Here is an 18,314-nt window from a genome sequence, read left to right as displayed (position 1 = left end):
TTGGTTATTTAACAACGAATACACATTCGCCACAGTGCTCAAGTGTCTAGACAGGACAGCGTTGTTTTACTGCAAGTAAACTACTTCCATTTACTTTTCACGCGCTGCGGGCAGATCTCTTCCGCCTACCCTTCACTCTAGCATCGGTGAACCTGTTATTCCCCTAAACTCATCCACTCTTCCGGGATATATCCGAGTCGAAGGTTTCCCAGCGGACCCCTCTGCTTTCACCCAAGCTCCGAGGAACCTGCTACTCTTCCGATGTGACCCGTACTAGGTTACGCCACTATGGGAATTTTGCCAATGAACCTCGTTACTGACATCTATTCACACACGTATTCAGAAAAACCCTAGTTAGTGCTTCCCGGTTATCCTAACCTGCACCTAACTTTCCTTAAGCCTGTGACCTCAAGGCAATGGATTCTATTCACCACTTGCCTTTTCAATTCCCCGGGGAGTTCGGACAACACTGACTGACACGATTTACAAATGCATGGATTAATACATATAACAAGATAAGAACAAGAATAACAATAATAAAACAATTCATGAATTTCAGCAGCGTATTCACAAGAGAGTGATCGGGTCCCTCGGAACAGCCGCTCTTATAGCAGCATTAATATACTAGCAGCTACCGACTTAACTAGTGTGACTAATCCTGCCTAACCTTCAACTAGTCCCTAACCATCCTCTGCTAGCCAGAAAAACTGATAGAGCGCGCGAGGTCACCCAGCCAATAATTTCGCCGTTTCCGGCTTCAGGGCCCATATACTTTCAATTTACCATATACATTGATCGGGCGACTTCACGGGCTCTACCAATTTGTGTGTGTTTCCCTACTGTTATTACTCAGCGTACCCGACTTACCATCCACCGACACGGGTACCTATGACCTCAACGGATCAGGGAGCTAGCTGTAAAAGGAAAGGCAGCAAAATACCAACCCAAAATGACATTCAATATTGTTTGTAAATGACCACGGAAAACTGGAAGTTTTAAAAGCTTTATCTAAAGTTCGTTTTCGTTGAGCATTAAGTTTACAAGAATGAGACAATCAATAACCAAGATAATGAAAAGTACATAACTATAGAGAAATAATAGTCAGGGTAATCATGAAAATACTAATATGAGATGCAACAAGAAACGCTATGCATTTTAGGGCAAAAGTTCTTTGGAAAATTTAAGTAAGGCCGTTCTAGACCATATCAGAAAATGACAAACTGCAATGCAAAATATGATTTCTAAAAGGTAGGATAACATAGGAACAAGTTTAAGAAAATATGCAATTACCTTTACGTTTCAATAGCTGCGGCAAAAAGCATGGAAAAATCAACATGTGCAAGATGTCTCTTTATTGAAGCAAAGACAGAAAAATAGAAAGGTGCAAGTTCAAAGAATTTTGAGCAATATTTACCTAGACTGGTGTGAAAACCAAACCCTGGCCACGGGTCAGTTAAGGACAGGAAACCCTCAAGGAAGGATACCCCTCAAAGGACAGCAGGTGCAGAATGGACACCCAGGACAGGACAGGATACCCTCAGATTAGGAATCAGGACAGGACCTTCAGGACAGGACAGCAAACCCTCAGGACAGGACCGCTCAGGACAGGACCGCACCCGCAGTTTGGAAGCAACGCCTGCGCTCCACCCTCTCTGCAGCTATCGATCAAGACCCCGATTGGATCAGCGAACTCCCAGCAAAGTGCTTCGCCAGCACTTTAAGGTTCAGTAGAACCTTAGTCTATGGTCAATTTCGGACAGAGTGCTCCGCAGCGCTCTGTATCTTCAGTCACCTATTGAGTATGATGGGTCAGTGACAGGTCAGCTAAACCAGACAAGTCGGACAATTTCCCTAGGTGAACCCAGGGTAGATATACAGTTTGGGGACGGTGTACCACCCCCCAATGTTGCAAAGTGTCAGAATCCCTCAATTTGGATTGGTCCTAAGGTAGGCTTTGGGTAACACACCAATCATAACACACTATTTGGATGCTTAATTTGCATCTCTGGGTACCGCCTAGCAAGATTGGGGTTCCCATGAGAAACTGCAGGGAAATACAATTGACAATTAACATTGTTGCCGAGTAGGGACACATGGCTCCATTTTCCTGGGTTTTCAGGTCAGTTCTCAGGAGCATCTTGCCCATCTCTGCCAGCTGGCCAAGTTCCACCAGTCAAGGCTGTCAGTTCCCCAGATGGAGGTGCATGCGCAGAAAGGCCCTCCAAGATGGCATTCAGTTCAGTCAGACCCCCATTCCCCGCGGTACATGAAAAGTAAGCGAGAACAAATTAATACATAGAAATAACATTATGAAAACACATCACAAGGTTTGTACTTTCAACTTATCACTATAAAATATACTTATGCAACCTAAATGTTAGCTACATATAAACAGGCACAAGAGCAGTGGCACGAGCAGTACCACGTTACAGGCAAAGCTATGTATTACGCATGCGCATAAATTTCCCTCCAAACCTGCAGACGCGTCAGGACACGTGAGTGTGGCTGACGCATGCGCAGTAACTAAATACAAGCAGTGGCCATATTAAATAACTCGAGTAAATTATTTTAGTAAAACACATAGGCAAGCGTCGGGCAACTTCGTTTAAACACAGAATAAACGTTAGTAAGACGTACAACTTATTACTGGATTACACATAGACGAGGTTCATGAATTCGGCAAGTCGCAAAATATGCGAAGCTTTGCTTCATCAATATAATTACACATAACATACCAAACTGTACACTAACAGACCATACCATATTATACTATTACACGAATCCACTAAATCAAGCTCTGTTCTCCTTCATCCAACCCTTGCAATCAGAGGGAAAGGGGAGGCATATCTCAAGCATAAACGCTGAAAGTACAGCATTCCTAATTTGTGTTTTCCTTCCGTTGAATTTTATGGGAAAAGAAATCATATTTATTTTAATAGTATATCAACGGATGAGTGGTGTGTGTTTTGCACAGTGGTGTTCTCATGGCCTACAATGATATTGCAGCACCTCCATGTTATTCCTAAAATCCCTACAGGAATACTGACTTTGATTTAAATCTTCCAATTATCGATTATTCTTTTTCTTTCTAATGATTCTAATCCCTTTCCATCCTCTGCATGCCTCTGTTCCTTGAGTACAGACTACTATAAACCACAAACATGTCTGCCTTATCCTTAACATTGTATCAATGCAAATTTACCACACCTTATTTCAAAGATCACAAACTCTCCTGTTAGTCATATCCTACACCCTAACAATATACACCCTAACAATATCTAATCTCCTTTAGCTCATTTATTAATACCGCCAAACAATGAATGAAATGCCCATATCCCTCTCTCCAACTAAAAATCACACGTAATTCTTACTAATCTACCACATTGAAGCTCGAGTAAAGGTATGGTTTGGTTCCTGTTAAGCTCAAGACTTATCACAATAACAAACAATGACTTCCAAAAAACACTAGTCTGGGACCAGGAGCAGCATGCTGCCCAGCATAAAAGCGCAACAATGCCTCGTCAAGTGCTACAATGTATATCTAGTACAACATTCTAATTGATACTACCAACTAACATGTAAGATCTTCCAGATTCACCTTATGGCAGGTTCCGAACATCTGCGTTTGGAGGCTGGCTTGTTATGACCCCAGTCTATGAAATTCCCTACAGAACTACTATAGGGAAAGTGAATGCATCTTTCTTTTTGGAAAAACATAAAAACTACCCTGTGTCAGCATTTCAGGGCTCAAACTTCGTCAATAGCCTATTTTGCTTAAAAATGCACATTACGGATGGTAGACTGGCTGCCTAGTAGCAGTTAGCTTAATCACTTTCCAGGATAGAAAACAAATATTAAGGATAGGGTAAGCCTGAGGGGTCAGTTAGCAGGGCTGACGTAGGGGTTACTCCTTTGGCAATTGCATCAGTATAGCTTATTAGATAAAAATACATGTAAGAACGAAATCCTTTGCATCCTGAACAGTTATCCTATCCTGACTTTTTTGCTTTCTTGACATCACTTGTTTCTTGTTCCCCAGTTGCCTTAACATCTGTGTAGGAAATCCACTTCTCTAAAATGCACCACAAGGGGGTACACTGTGCAGGAGTCCTCGGTGTGCAATTATTGATAAATCTGACACTGGAATCAGTGCAGGTTTATTAAAATGAGATTTTTGGTACCAAACATTCCATAACACAGTGAAGCCATCATGGAGCCGGGGAACTTGTAATAACGAGTGTCCAGCCCATGTATTCCCTATGGCTTCACTTTTTCACTTATAATATCCATGAGTCGACTTGGATATTGCAGGGCCATATCTGCTTATGTAGATTTGTCCTCACAGGAGATACAGTGCACCCTACCTTAGGACTATAAGGCCTACTGTAGGGGTGTTTTACATATATCCCATGCAGTGTGTACTGGCTTGGCATACAGGGATGTGTGTCATGTTGACTGTTTGAATTTGTCTGCATCAAGTCACGCAGTCTGCAGTGGCTAGTGTTTCATCATTGGACTCTTGGCCTCTGAGGACTTCATCGTTCCTCCTTCATGCATTCACATGGAGTGGGGATTTGTCAATGCTAAAGTTAAGAGAGATGCAGACATGGCCAGATATTATTCGTTTTCCCTTTAGGGTCTCTGATTTCAGTGATAGTATGCAAGTAACTAGAAGTAGTCTATTCTAGTAAAAGTATTATGGAGGTGATTGTAGACAGTGTAGTCTGAAGCCTGTTGGATTGTATAAATAAACACCAAAAGTGATTTAGATTTTTATTTTTGGCATCATGGGCGTTATTGATCAGTTTATGGTAGGTGAGTGAGATCGCCTGTTTAGGCTTATTGTCGATGAGCAACCTATATTCTAACGATAGTGATTCAGGGTGATCCTCACCCTTTGGCAAAGCCTTCTGAAGTGCATGTCGGATTTGTTGATACCAATAGGTTTCAGAAGGAGCCAATTGGTAGTCCGTCTGCAGATCTGCAAACAAAACCACTCCGCCATGCGTCCATATAACACCCACCCTGAGAGAGATCTATCAGGTCCCATTTATCAAATCCCTTTTGGGTCCCCAGAGTGCCTAGCTGTACAGTGTCCACACGGGTGTAGTCTGAATAAGCTTTCTGCTCCAGCCTAGTCAGTGCAGCGCTGCATGCCAGAAATTTTTTATAGTGGCCGTTAGACTAGGGAATATGGTAGCACGTGCCCCCCCCCTCCGTAGTGTGCCCTGAGATGTCCCACAGCCACCTAGCCTGCCTGTCCATCTGATATGTTGGCTCATCCAGTGGAAGATGGACCCATTGATTGATGCCGCTCAATAGTATTTCTGTATATCTGGTGAGGGGATATACCGCTGTCATACCGGCCCCTTGTTTGTTTTTTAGTGGCTATTATTGCAGGACCCCCATCCCAAAGCAACGTACGAGTGGTGCTCTCAATTTCCCAGAAGCAGGACGCTGGCAGAGGCTAGGATATGTTTTTAAGTCCATAATTTTAAACCATGTAGACGTTATGAGCAGCAACCGAGGCAGGGCTCTCCAATGCTGGACATCTCTTTGTAGTCTCGCCAGTGGGGGCACCCCTTCTTTGACGATTTGTAACTTACACTCACGTGGGAGAAGCGGCGCTGAACCATGGAGGAAGTGGATTACAGACTTGTTCCAATTGATAGTGTACTCCGAATACTAGTGGAACAGGGTGAGAACCTTGAGGATTCTATCCATTGTGAAGACTGGATCCGAAACAAAGAGAATACATTATAAGCATACAGATATCCTGTCTGACCAATATTCCGCCCATGTCAATCCCCTGATCTGAGGCTCCCTCCTGATCCAGATGGCCAAGGTTCTCCAGAACAAGGATGAAGATCAGCATGGAGAGTGGGCAGCCTTGTCTTGTCCATGTTGGAGTCGGAACACCTGGGATATACCCCCTTGACCGTCACTTAAGCCATGGGATCTGTATACAAGGAACCATACTTTGTAGACATAAGATCCATTTGGGTCTGTATCACATTTTTCTCATCTTCACTCTTCTTCAGCCACTGTATGTCTAAACGAGAGATTCTCACCATCTTTTCTCAGGCCCAGAATTATTAATTGTAGGAGATCTGTGATAGCTTTAGTGCTTTGAGTCAAATCATGTAAGATGGTTAAGCACTGTAAATTCAAGTCAATTTTTGCATCAGGCTGTGACTTCCCTTTAAATGAGTGGATTCAGTATCGGAGGTTCAGACTTTGTTTTCTTCTGAACTTTTTTCAGTTCTGTGTTGTTTTTAACGTTTTTTCTATAGATTCAGCTATTCTCTACAGACTATATGTATTGTTTATCTATAACAGAAGGTGACAGGAGGTGGCTGATACAATGCTAGGCTGCAAGTTCTTTACAGAGTATGCAAATAAAATACTGTGGTTGTTGAGTGGTGCTCACAGACTGCATCAGCAAACTTGTATTATGACAAAGATCACTTAATTAGGTAGCTTGTGGACTTCCAATAGGTTCCTCATTGTTCATATGTACGTAGACCCGTACATATCACCTGCACAGAGAGACAACTCACCCATGTACAAAGTTTATCGAGTCGTTATGCTGCTTGAGTGCTTTTACAATGTAAATTACATCTGTTACTAAGGTTGTTTACCTGAATTGGATTGTCAGTTTTAGCAGAGTGCTTTGTCCTTATCCGCACACATCTTTGGTATGGTCGCTATAGGCGTTGGAATAGCAGTCATGCCTTACTGGCTATTTTTGGAACTATGTAGGGAGAATTAATTCACCAATGTGCAGATTGATGCATTGCTAGGCTGGCACTGTAATAATAGTCTGGTCTTACTGGCCCTTTTTTGAGCAAGTTGGAAGAGCTGCTTTAATTCACCAATGTGTGGTGCGATGCACTCTGGCGTGGCAGAGAGGGAGATCAGTGAGCAAACATAAAGTCACATTGGGACTGAGTGACATTATTCTCACCTCGTGTTCGACTACACTGCTTCCCTCATTCAGTACACAGACTTAAATGTAGGTCAATGGAGGTATGTTGCATTATAATGCAGTGTGACTTTACATATCTGGCAGGTGGATCCCACCTCGACCTCACCTCACATTTGCAGTGTCCTATGTGAGGAAATATGTGACATGTGAATGTAGTCCTCTGCGATGACTCAGTGACAGTAGCACAAAATGGTGGTTTTCCACACAAGGTGAAAGCTTCTGTCATCCTCGATGTTCTCTCTGAAGTCTGCACCTAAGAGATCTTGTATTTTTAGGGAAGCTAATATTTTTTCTTCTATTTTGTGTATGCAAACTTAAGAAAATATTCAATTAATTTTGAGGTAAGATCAACAAAAACGTTTATATAAAATAAATATTTGCGAAATACACATAGCATTGTTAGGCTAACCTTAGTCATACGTAGGTATTCTGTCCCATTACTCAAAGATATCTGATGTCTTTCTTTTGTATCTGTATGACTATTTCCCATTGGAAGCTGTAATAAAAGGTAGAGGAAATGAGTACCACCGCTCAGTTTTGAAAGTCTAATTTTTTTCATGTTTTTGTATTTTGACCAGGAACTTCACACGAGTGAGAAAACGAAACTGATTACTCAACTGCGTGATGCAAAAAATTTGATTGAACAACTTGAGCAAGATAAGGTAAATGAAAAATGGAAGGAAAGTGATGAAATTAAAACAAACTAGATACAACAAAGTAGTTGAGGGTATGGCACAAAGGGGTGGTATCCTGTGAGGGAAGAGCAAAGTGAATGATAGCTCACAATCTTCCAGTACATATGCAGAATGTTTAAAAGAAATACAAGTGCCTTTAAAGAAATATGCAACACAGGATGTTCTGGCACGTTATTGGCCAAAACAGACCTCATTGTTGGGTGCCATTAGAAAGCGAGGCATTGTATATAATCTGTGCACCTTCTACAATTGGTTGAATGGATAGGAGTTCCTTGAAAATGGCCAGAGGCTATTGTTTGGCTCTGGGTCTGTTTCAGATTTTTGCTGCAAGGTATTAGTTCCTAAACTGATTGCTCCAACATTGAAGAGAAGGTAATGAAAATAGTACTTTCAGTTGTCTCAGTTTGCAGGTCTGGTTCAAAGTGTATGTTGTTAGGTGATATTTTTGAGGTCCAGAGAGAGCGCAATTCTCCTGCAAAATGATTTGTGCTTGCTTTACAGAGAATTTGAGAGAGCTATCTAATTTGAACAAGCTGTGCTGTTCTTAAATTCTGACGTAACTCTAACGATCTCCTTTGAAGGACAAGATGCAGTGAGAGGTGTTAATGTATTTGTATTTGGTATTTATTGAGCTCGTGCTCACTAAAGATTTATGGCACTAAAGAAAAAGAGGTCACATAAAAATCTGCAAAAGGAGGTAATGACAGTGATATGAGAATATTAAGGCCAGGGAACAGATGATTACATAGCTTGGACAGTTATTTTTTAATGCTATGTAGAAGGAAAGAAATGGACAAATTTCCAGAACATCTTTGCAGGTCTTTTTCCATTTTCTAGTTCTGTTGCCTAAGGTCTTGGTAAGGGTTCTCTAGATACTAGGGTCCAATGGCTTAGAGATCTCAGAGCTCTGGGTGGCCATATAAGGTCAAACTGGAATTTAAAAAGCGTGCAGCTGTACATGCAAGATATGATGCATTATTAACATGGCCTTAAAAGGGACTCACTTTTGTACTGGTAACCAGTGTAATCGGCTCAACATCGGTAACATTTTGTTGAAACCTTAGGACTGGCCGTCAGCAGATGGGCTGCTGCATTCTGGATAGTCTGTTTCCGTTAAAGACTTGTTTGTCATTCCTTGGTAGCATACTTTCTCATAGTCGAGATGTGATAAATCATAAAGTATTGGCACATGCTCGATTAAACTTTTAACCACATGTCACCTGCTTTTCTAGAGATCTTAATATCCTATATGGATATCCAAGTTGTGCATGAACTTGATAGGAAAGGGACGCTGGCTCATAGTCGCGACCCAAACCACAGCATCAAGTTCAGCAATGTTGTTTTTGACATCACCAATCAATAGTTTGGTGTTAGGTGAATTCCTCTTAAGAAATTTAATGGACATCTACTGCTGTACCTCCACCAGGGTGTGAGCCAAGTTGAACTGTTGGGCTGGGGTATACTGACTGGACAACTTTAGCTGGTGCATATTAAATAGAAACTGCCTATCATCAGCTTACATGTAAAAATGCAGTCTTGATTTGCCTAGTAGCCCTGCCAAAAGTACCATGTAAAAAAAGAGCCTGGGATAGAATGGATCCCTGTGGGATCCCACAAGGAGTACCTCCAGGCTCTGCTATAAAAGTCAGCATGAGCCCTTCTAATAAGAAAGTAAGTGAACCAGTGAACTGTTGGAGAGTCGGACCGTATGTTAAGTTTGTAATATTAGGACATGTTCAGTGGTGTTAAATGCTGGTGAAAAGTTCAAAAGGGCCAGAACAGAAGTATTCCTACTGTACATCAAAAGCCATGGGGCAGTAAGTCTGAATCCGGTTTGAAAATGATGCAATAGATTATTGGTTATGTTTATTGAAGCAAATGCTTAATTTGTGTCACCTTCCAAGCTTCAGGGACCTCCCCATTCTGAATCAAAAGATGAAGAGCTCCCGTGATCTCCTTGAGCATACATTAAAAAATCTGCTTTTTGATGGTTGCCGTACAAACATCCAGAAGGTTTGGCTTAGAAGATGATGACTGATACCAGCTCTCAAGAGAGTACAGAAAAAGAGAAACTACTGCTGTTAGCGATAGACCCTTCCTTGCTAGGATGTGACCAGGTGCAAATTGTATGTCATTTTTCTTCTGTTAGATGATTGGGTAGAGTGCTTTTGACAGCCATTTACTGCATTTGACAATATCGGATGATAGACAACTGAAGAAGTGGATTTTGAGCTGATTACAATGGTTTTGAGATTTTAGGTTCAGATATGTCCAAGCAGGATCCTATGTTCTTGCAGAAAATGGTCTTGTGGTACGAAGTGGCAATATTGTTTCTCAAAGTCAGAGGAAAAGGTTTCAAGATGGTTGTGTTGCTAGTGAGTCATGTAGAGTACTGGGTCCATGATGAGCTGTGTCAGCTGCAATAGTCAGAGCCCTGAGATTAGTTATCTCATTGATGGTTGCTATAGCTTTGTAGCCATATTTTGAAGACCACTATTGCATTGAGGGTTAAAATGGCTTAGTTTGAGGGAGTAACATAAAACAGAGAAAATGTGTTCTACAGTGGTAGATGATACATTTGAAGCTGGATATTGTGTCATGGGTGATAGTTGGTGTTTGATTAATGAGAGCTTTTGTATTCCAGTGTAGAAACAATGTGTTGGTAAAAGGTATTGAGGGACATCTTGTGCCGAATTTTAATTCCTTCAGCCCTTATGTGCATGTAGTTTCTCATTATGATTTTATGTCCTGGTGGTATATCATCATACATTGTGGCTAGTATTAGCCAGCATTTCCTTGATTATGTTGTTTTTACCTTTTCTTTAAATATATGCTTCACATTGATCCTGCCACCTGGAGGGTGGAATCAGAAACTGCTATTTGTTTTAATCTGATGTTTGATATGAGATAGTGCATTGATGAACATGCATTTCTGTTTTTTTATCCTTTCTGAGGATGGGTCAGGTTGCTTTGCATCATATCAATACCAGGTTGGACAGTCTGCTGACATGGTAGTCCTGTTTTGGAGTTGTGTTGGCATTTTGTGAGCTAGCACAGGATGTTCATTTTCATGCCTGTTTTGGTGCCCAAGACGGGTGGTGGCAGTCTGTCAGTAATGGGGCAAATAGTTGGTTGGCCTAATATATTCTATTCTGGTATGCCTTGATGTTTATGTATTCCAGGCTGGGGTGAAAGCTGGCATTCCAGTGTTGGCTGGAAGTTATGCAGTGCCAGAACAGAGGCCTTTAATGGAGTATTCCACCATCTGGAACAGTACACAGTGGGAGCATAGCTCCGGTATGAGCCCAGAGTAGTTGAGAGCCCTGCTCACTCCCTACCACCAGCGCTGGCTGCCACACACAACACTGTGAGGAGCTCCTCGTTGTGAAGTCAGCTGAAAACTCATGGGCACACCCAAAATAATGTAGCTTTGTACCGAAGGGTGAGGAATTGAGCCAAAATTAAAATACTTGACCAGAACTGTGATCTTTTACAGTTAGAAGGCACAAGGGTATGGATACTTCAAAGTAGAGCTTTCATAGTTCTGCCCTACCCCACCCCTGTGTTGTTGCTTGCCCCTCCCGCCCTCTCCCACCCTTCTGTAGTGTTGCTTGCCCCCTCCCTCTATATTGTAGCTTGCTCCCTCCTGCCCCCTCGGACTCTTTGTTTCTTGCTCCTCTTGCTGCTGTCTGTTTCGTGTTGCCCCCACATCTTCCTGTTGTAACTAAAAAATGTGCTATGATGTGGTATAGCACTTTTTATTTTTTCCACTTTTTGACATGCACCTACCCCATCACCATCCCCTTTTCATTGCTTGCCCCCTATCCACCGTCTATGACTAAAAAAAGAGCAGCACTATCCCCTGGTCCATAATGACTATGCCTTAGTGCTTTTTTTCTCCATGCCCTCTGTGCTGCTCACCTCCTTTTGTGATGCCTCGTGCCAGCAATAAAAAAAAAGCTGTGTGACGTGACCAATCATGGCCGGGTCATGGCTCTTTTTTCCTACTTTCAGTCATGCTGCCCTGCTGCAGCAGCTGTGTAACATGACTAAAAAACATTGACAAAACCAATAGCTCTTTCACAGGCTTGAACTATTGGCTTTGCCAATGCATGCTTTGTTAATAATGTGCTTCTAACAGACATTCCTTGGTAGTACTGAGATCCTTGTTTTTAACAAGAAAGCACTTGTATATTCTCGTGTATTCTTGTTGTGCACCTTCCTCATTAATTTGCATGCGTTTCACATCACCATTAACTGTTCCATATCATTTTATTTTGAGTGTGTTGAAAGGTATTTTTTAATTGGGTTTGATAGTTACAGTTTATGGAAAGCCAGAAAAAGCACATCAGTCATTCATTCATTGTCTTATGTCTTTGCAGTCGTGGTTGGGCCCTTTGTCATGTCTCACATATTCCATCATTTGTAATCCATATTTTATGAACAAATGAATATGTAATCTGATATTCCTTTCTCCTGTACCAACACATCAGGAGGTTATCCTGATGCTTTTGTTGTGATGTCAGTGTATTTTCTCCCAAAAATGATCTGGTAAGAGCAAGTGGTATATCGCCACCATTGCATATTTTATTGAATCAAATACTTTTTGAGTACCCTGCACATCAAGCTGAAAATTGTGAAGTAAATAAAAGGGAAAATGTTATGTCTTTAAGCAAAAATGTCCTGTAAGGCTCTGTTCGACACTTAGTTGAGCTGTTGCCCACCACGACCCTTCTGCCCTGGAGTGATCCCTCCTGCTAGTCCTTCCCTTATTTTGATTCTGGAAATGTCTTGTATAAACATGCAACACTAAGAACAAGATGATTTGAGCCGACTAGAGAGCGAGATTGGCTGGGATGCAATTGAATCTATAAAAATCTATAGCAGCATATGCAGAATACTAAGGAATCACCTTTACAGGCCAGTAACCTATCCTTCTCCAGCACTAAATCTTTTATAGATACAATGTTATTTGAATGGAAAACTAAGTAGTCAAACTTCTTAGATAAGTGAGGAGTTGCGGTTTAGAATTTGAGCATCATTGTAAATAGGTACTTCAGCACCACTTGTCACATAAAGCAGTACCCCTTGCAGCTGCGACCAAGCAGTAGTGCTCTCAGGAAGTCTGTGAAGAAGAGGTCCACAAGTAGTGTATTAGCCGTGAACACTACTTTGGCAGCCTTCTGTCTTGTTGAGTGGACAGTCATTCACTCAGGAAATTGTCTATTAGTCGTTTGGTAGACAAAACTGATGGAGTCTCCAAGCCATTTGAATATGGTGGCCTTGACTGCCTCCTGGTCCTGCTGCCCCTGCATAAAGGCCACCGTATGAAGGCCTCAAAAAGTTTAGTTGCAGATTTTGTTTTGTAGTTTAGTGGGCCTAGTAGCTGAGTGCATCTCTGACACCCACCATATGCAGTTATTTCCCACAAATATTGATGACGTAAAGATCACCAATAAGGATACCAACTGACTGAGATGAAACTCAGACTCATCCTTGGGAAGGCTATTATCCCCAGTAAGAAACTTGAGATTGTTGGCTTGAAAAACCTCCTCCTTAGCAACTGTTGTTTAACCATTGAATGCATCCACAGTAGACCTTTTAAAAAGTCACGTTTCGCAGGTTAAACAATGTACGTTCTTGGACCTCTTCAGTAGCGCGAGAGAACTGTTGCAAATACATTGTTATGGATGCGTATTGCAGTCCAGACTTTTTCAAGTGCATCAGTAACGGGAACAGTGTATGTATTTAGCACAGCAGAACCTCTTCTGCCCTGGAGAGACCTGCACCTTCCTGTAGGCACATATTATACCCAACACTGATTTAGAAAGAAAAAAAAAAAACAGCTGAACAGAGTAAACTCAAATGTGCCTCTGGAAGTAGATATGTATAAAATACGTGGTAAAGCCTGCGTTCATTTTACCTTTTAATCACCCCCCCCCCCCACACACACACACACACTTATTTCTCCATCCCAGCTTTACTGAAGATCATAGTTCAAGATGGGCATAGTTATTCCGACTTGCTATGCCCACATTCAGTGCTAATTTTCAGTAGAGTATTATTAGCCTCACAAAGCTCAGAACCTTGGTTGAAGGTTTTTTTTAACTAAAGTGTGCTTAGACATGATTATCGTGTCTTATTTATTAGCTGCATACGAGAATGATAGACTGACGGCATCCTACAGATACATTTCTTGAAAGAAATGTTGGCCTGCCTGCAGATGGAATATCCAGACGGCCCTACGCAATGCCCAACTGTTTCTTGCTTTCTAAATGTAATTGAAGAGCATGCATCTCCCCATTTTTCCATGTTATTTAAATAGAACAGTCAAGAACAGGAATTCTCTGGTTTCAAAACCTTATTTGAAAAGTTTAAATGCCGATTTCAAACATAGTTTCTTAACTCTGCTGGGAATTCTAGCTCCAGTCTGTTATATTTGGGGCTCTGAAAGACCTGTAGAAGGGCAGATTCCTCAATGGAATTAGAACAGTGGGGTGTCCTGAGTGCTTTTAGCGGATGTATGACGTTACAACGCATACTTTTACAACGCATACCGTTACAACGAATTTTTTACAACGCAAAAACTTTTACAACGCATACCATTACAACGCATGTTTTTACAACGCAAGTACTTTTACAACGCATGCCATTACAACGTAAGTATTGGTAAGTATATAATATTTTTTTTTAAATTAATTGTAATTAATATAATTTAATTTAATTTAATTATTTAAATTTTTTTTTACCCTGTACCCCAAAAAACCCAAATTAAACCAGCACCCTAAAAATACCCCTGTACCCCAAAAACCCAAAACTGTCCCTTAACCCTAAAAATACCCCTGTACCCCAAAAACCCAAAACTGACCCTGAACCCTAAAAATACCCCTTTACCCAAAAACTGAAAACTGACCCTGAACCCTAAAAATACCCCTTTACCCAAAAACTGAAAACTGACCCTGAACCCTAAAAATACCCCTTTACCCAAAAACTGAAAACTGACCCTGAACCCTAAAAATACCCCTTTACCCAAAAACTGAAAACTGACCCTGAACCCTAAAAATACCCCTTTACCCAAAAACTGAAAACTGACCCTGAACCCTAAAAATACCCCTTTACCCAAAAACTGAAAACTGACCCTGCACCTTAAAAATACCCCTTTACCCAAAAACTGAAAACTGACCCTGAACCCTAAAAATACCCCTTTACCCAAAAACTGAAAACTGTCCCTGAACCCTAAAAATACCCCTTTACCCAAAAACTGAAAACTTAAAAAAAAAAACATATAAAATATTAAATATAATTATATACTTACCAATACTTACGTTGTAATGGCATGCGTTGTAAAAGTACTTGCGTTGTAAAAACATGCGTTGTAATGGTATGCGTTGTAAAAGTTGTTGCGTTGTAATGGTAGTGCGTTGTAAAAGTTGCGTTGTAAAGGTTGTTTCCCGCTTTTAGCTCCCCGATTGTATTGACAGTGTAAAGTATGGTATCTCTTTACGCAGTCTGACCCGGGAAGAGGTGCTCATGTGGCATTACAAGCATCCTATTGTTAAATCTGCCACCTTGTCCTACAGGTAGAGAGAGCATTATGTATGTCCACAGTTATGTGCAAAGATGGTTTTGATCTGATTCCTGTAATAGCTCTGAATTTCATCCAATGTGTGCTTTCATTCAGGGCATGGTTATCGCGGAGACCAAAAGACAGATGCATGAAACACTAGAAGTGAAAGAAGAAGAAGTTAATCAGCTCCGTGTTCGACTCAAACAGTTGACCACACAGTGTGATGAGCTCCGTGAGCAAAAAGAAAAGTCTGAAAAGGCGGGTAAGAGTCTTGTTACATGTCTGACATTGTGCTGAAGGCAGTGTATAAGTGTTACCTGTCACCTTGTGCTGTTGTTTCTGGTCATATACATAAGAGCACAAATATATACAGTAGAGCAATATTACACGAGTCCATTTTGTCCCCTTAACACAGCAGATACTGGACTTGTTGTTCCTTCTTGTGCACAATTTAAACGACTTGACTAGAACTGGCACAGTATCATACAGTAATTTGGTTGTGCCCTCCAGCAAACCTTGGAGATGAACAGCTACGGATTTACTTTGGCTCTCTGCTTAGCAGATAGACTAAACATTAATTCCAATGGGGTTCTCCATAGGAGCGACAGGTCTCTGTATTATGAGCACAGATGATAATGTAATTGTTATATGCCTGCTTGTTTTATTTTAATTGTTTAATGATACCACATTCGAGTTTGCCTGTGCATCAACTCTGGTACCTAGAACATTTCAAATCTTAACAATTTACCTATATCGAGGGTCCTTCAACAACTTGCTGCTTACTGTTTATTTATGTTCGAATTGGCAGTTTAAAACTGCACACAGGCTGCAATGACAGACCTGAGACATGTTTTACTGGGCTGCATAAGTGGGTGGCACAATTAATGTTGCAGGCCCACTAGTAGCATGTAAGTTACAGGCCTGGAGTACATGTTGAATAACATTATTAGGCACTCACATGTAAATTACATGTGAAAATTGGGTGGAAGTCAATTTAACCACAACTTTACTAGGGGCTTACAAGTAAATTAGATTTGGCAGTTTGGTGTAAACCAATTTAACTATGTTTAAGTTGGCGAGCAGAAGCAAGCACTCTAGCACTTACACCCAATTGGCATATGTTATTTACTTGTAAGTGCCTGGCACTGGTTAGCAGTGGTAAATAGTCTTAAAGCCAACAAAAATGTATTTCAGAAAACAGGAGGGAAGAAGGCAACATATCTGGGAGACGTCACACCAAAGGCTGTCAGGTCTAACAAGAAGTACATTCTATTGATGGAGGAGTGCTTCCGAGTCCCTGTGTATCATACATGCAAGAGAATGCAGTTACAAATGTATACTTTCAGATCCGGATGGCAACGTAGACCCAAGAAGTACATCAGGTTTATGTTGGGTGCAAAACTGTGTTTGCCCTTCTCAGAAGAGATGAAGTTTGTTTGCTCCTATCTTGACAAATGGTTGGGCAAGGAGGCTTCTCATGCAAAATTCTACAGATAATGCCGCCCAAAATATATATCTTGTGCACTTTTGAAACTTCACAGAACATTTAACAGAATAAAACACTAAGTCAAATAAGAACTTATCTCTGAGCAGCAATGGATACACCACAGGCAATTGCATAGCTGCACTGAAGACTGCACATTCCTTCCAGTGGCATCCTTTAAATATAACTGGCTCTTACAATGAAGAAAGTGATGAAGAAGTTGGTAGTGAAAGTATACTGCAATGTTTTGAAAGTGAAGTCCATTTTGTATGTAAAAATGCTGCAGCAGATGAACACATGCAAAATCTGTGGGCAATCAGAGCAATCTCTTGTTAACGACTAAGGTAGTGAAGTTGTTGCCTACGTGAGATTTTTACAGTTTATCAGAGGGGAGGATATTCACAAACCAAGAAAGTCAATGTTCGAGGCATATGGGCTGCAGATGGTACATTTATGAATAGATCGCCATCTGGTGTTGGGCTCGGATGATTGCACTTGTTTTTCTTCTGGAGAAGTATTTGTCGTCATAGATGACTCCTCCTCTTGGTGTCAGTGCGCATGGGCATCGGCTCCATCCTTAGATTGTTTTTTTCCGCCATCGGGTTCGGATGAGGATCGAAGCACTCCGGACCGACTTCGATAAAGAAGGTTATATTCGGCGCGTAACCCTTTCCAATTCGACGGTATTGTTATCGAACGCGACTTCACTTCCATACCGACGCGTTTCGAAGGACGACGACTACGAGAAACTCGAAGTAGTCCAGCCCGGGGTCCATGGAAAGGACTCCATTCAAAAAATGTCCAACGTGTGGTGCTAAGTTCCCACACAAGGACCTACACGAGGTGTGCAACCTCTGCTTGTCCCCTGAACACGAATCCAGGGACTGTGAGGCCTGTGCAGCGTTCTCTTCAAAATCGACGATTAGAAACCGTCGAGCCAGAAGACACGAGGTATCGAGAATGCAGTCACAAGCAATCCCGGAGCTGTTCGAGGACCAGCACCCAGAAGAGGAGGAAGAGGAGGAAGAAGAGGCCGACGAGGCGGGGTCGGAAGTGGACGAGTCCGACGTCGAGGAAATCGACGTCCAACAAACCGTGAGTGACGACGTCCCTTTACCAAAGAACAGACCCCGCACGGTGTCGACCCCGCCCTCGAGCCCGGTCAGACAACCGAAAAAAGTTTCCGACGCCCCGCCTTCGAGCCCGGCAACGAAACCGAAACCGAAACACTCGGTCTCCCATCATGGTGGTTCCGATAAACGGACCACATCGACACCGAAGCTCCAAGTCAAGGAAAGCTCGAAGTCGAAGCAGTCCATGTCGACACCGAAACACGTTTCGACGTCGAAAACACCCTCGACACCGGGGACATCTTCGATACCGAGGACATCGGATCCGAATAAAATCTCGGTGCCGAAAATACAAATGGACAGTCAGAAGAAAAAACACCTTTCGGAACCGAAAACTGTGGTACCGACACAGGAATACAAGACCGATCCTAAACAAAAGACTCTGTTTATTGATCCAAAAACTGGCAAGGTAGTCACAGAACTACCTAAAAAGAGGAAGAATGAACATTCG

General features: G+C 41.8%; 1 protein-coding gene across 4 annotated transcripts in view; it reads left to right on the top strand.

The window, feature by feature from the left end:
• GOLGA4 (golgin A4) overlaps positions 1-18,314 on the top strand; it is a 717,645-nt gene that overhangs the window by 317,044 nt on the left and 382,287 nt on the right. For all 4 annotated transcript variants that reach the window (XM_078688271.1, XM_078688272.1, XM_078688270.1 and 1 more), the window contains 2 exons: positions 7,567-7,650; positions 15,365-15,512. In XM_078688271.1, coding sequence (XP_078544397.1) covers positions 7,567-7,650; positions 15,365-15,512 — 232 coding nt within the window. The remainder of the gene's footprint in view (positions 1-7,566; positions 7,651-15,364; positions 15,513-18,314) is intronic.

Source organism: Lissotriton helveticus, chromosome 4_1 (genome assembly GCF_964261635.1).
Source record: "Lissotriton helveticus chromosome 4_1, aLisHel1.1, whole genome shotgun sequence".
NCBI classification, from domain to species: domain Eukaryota; kingdom Metazoa; phylum Chordata; class Amphibia; order Caudata; family Salamandridae; genus Lissotriton; species Lissotriton helveticus.
This window is presented reverse-complemented; position numbering and strand designations above follow the sequence as displayed.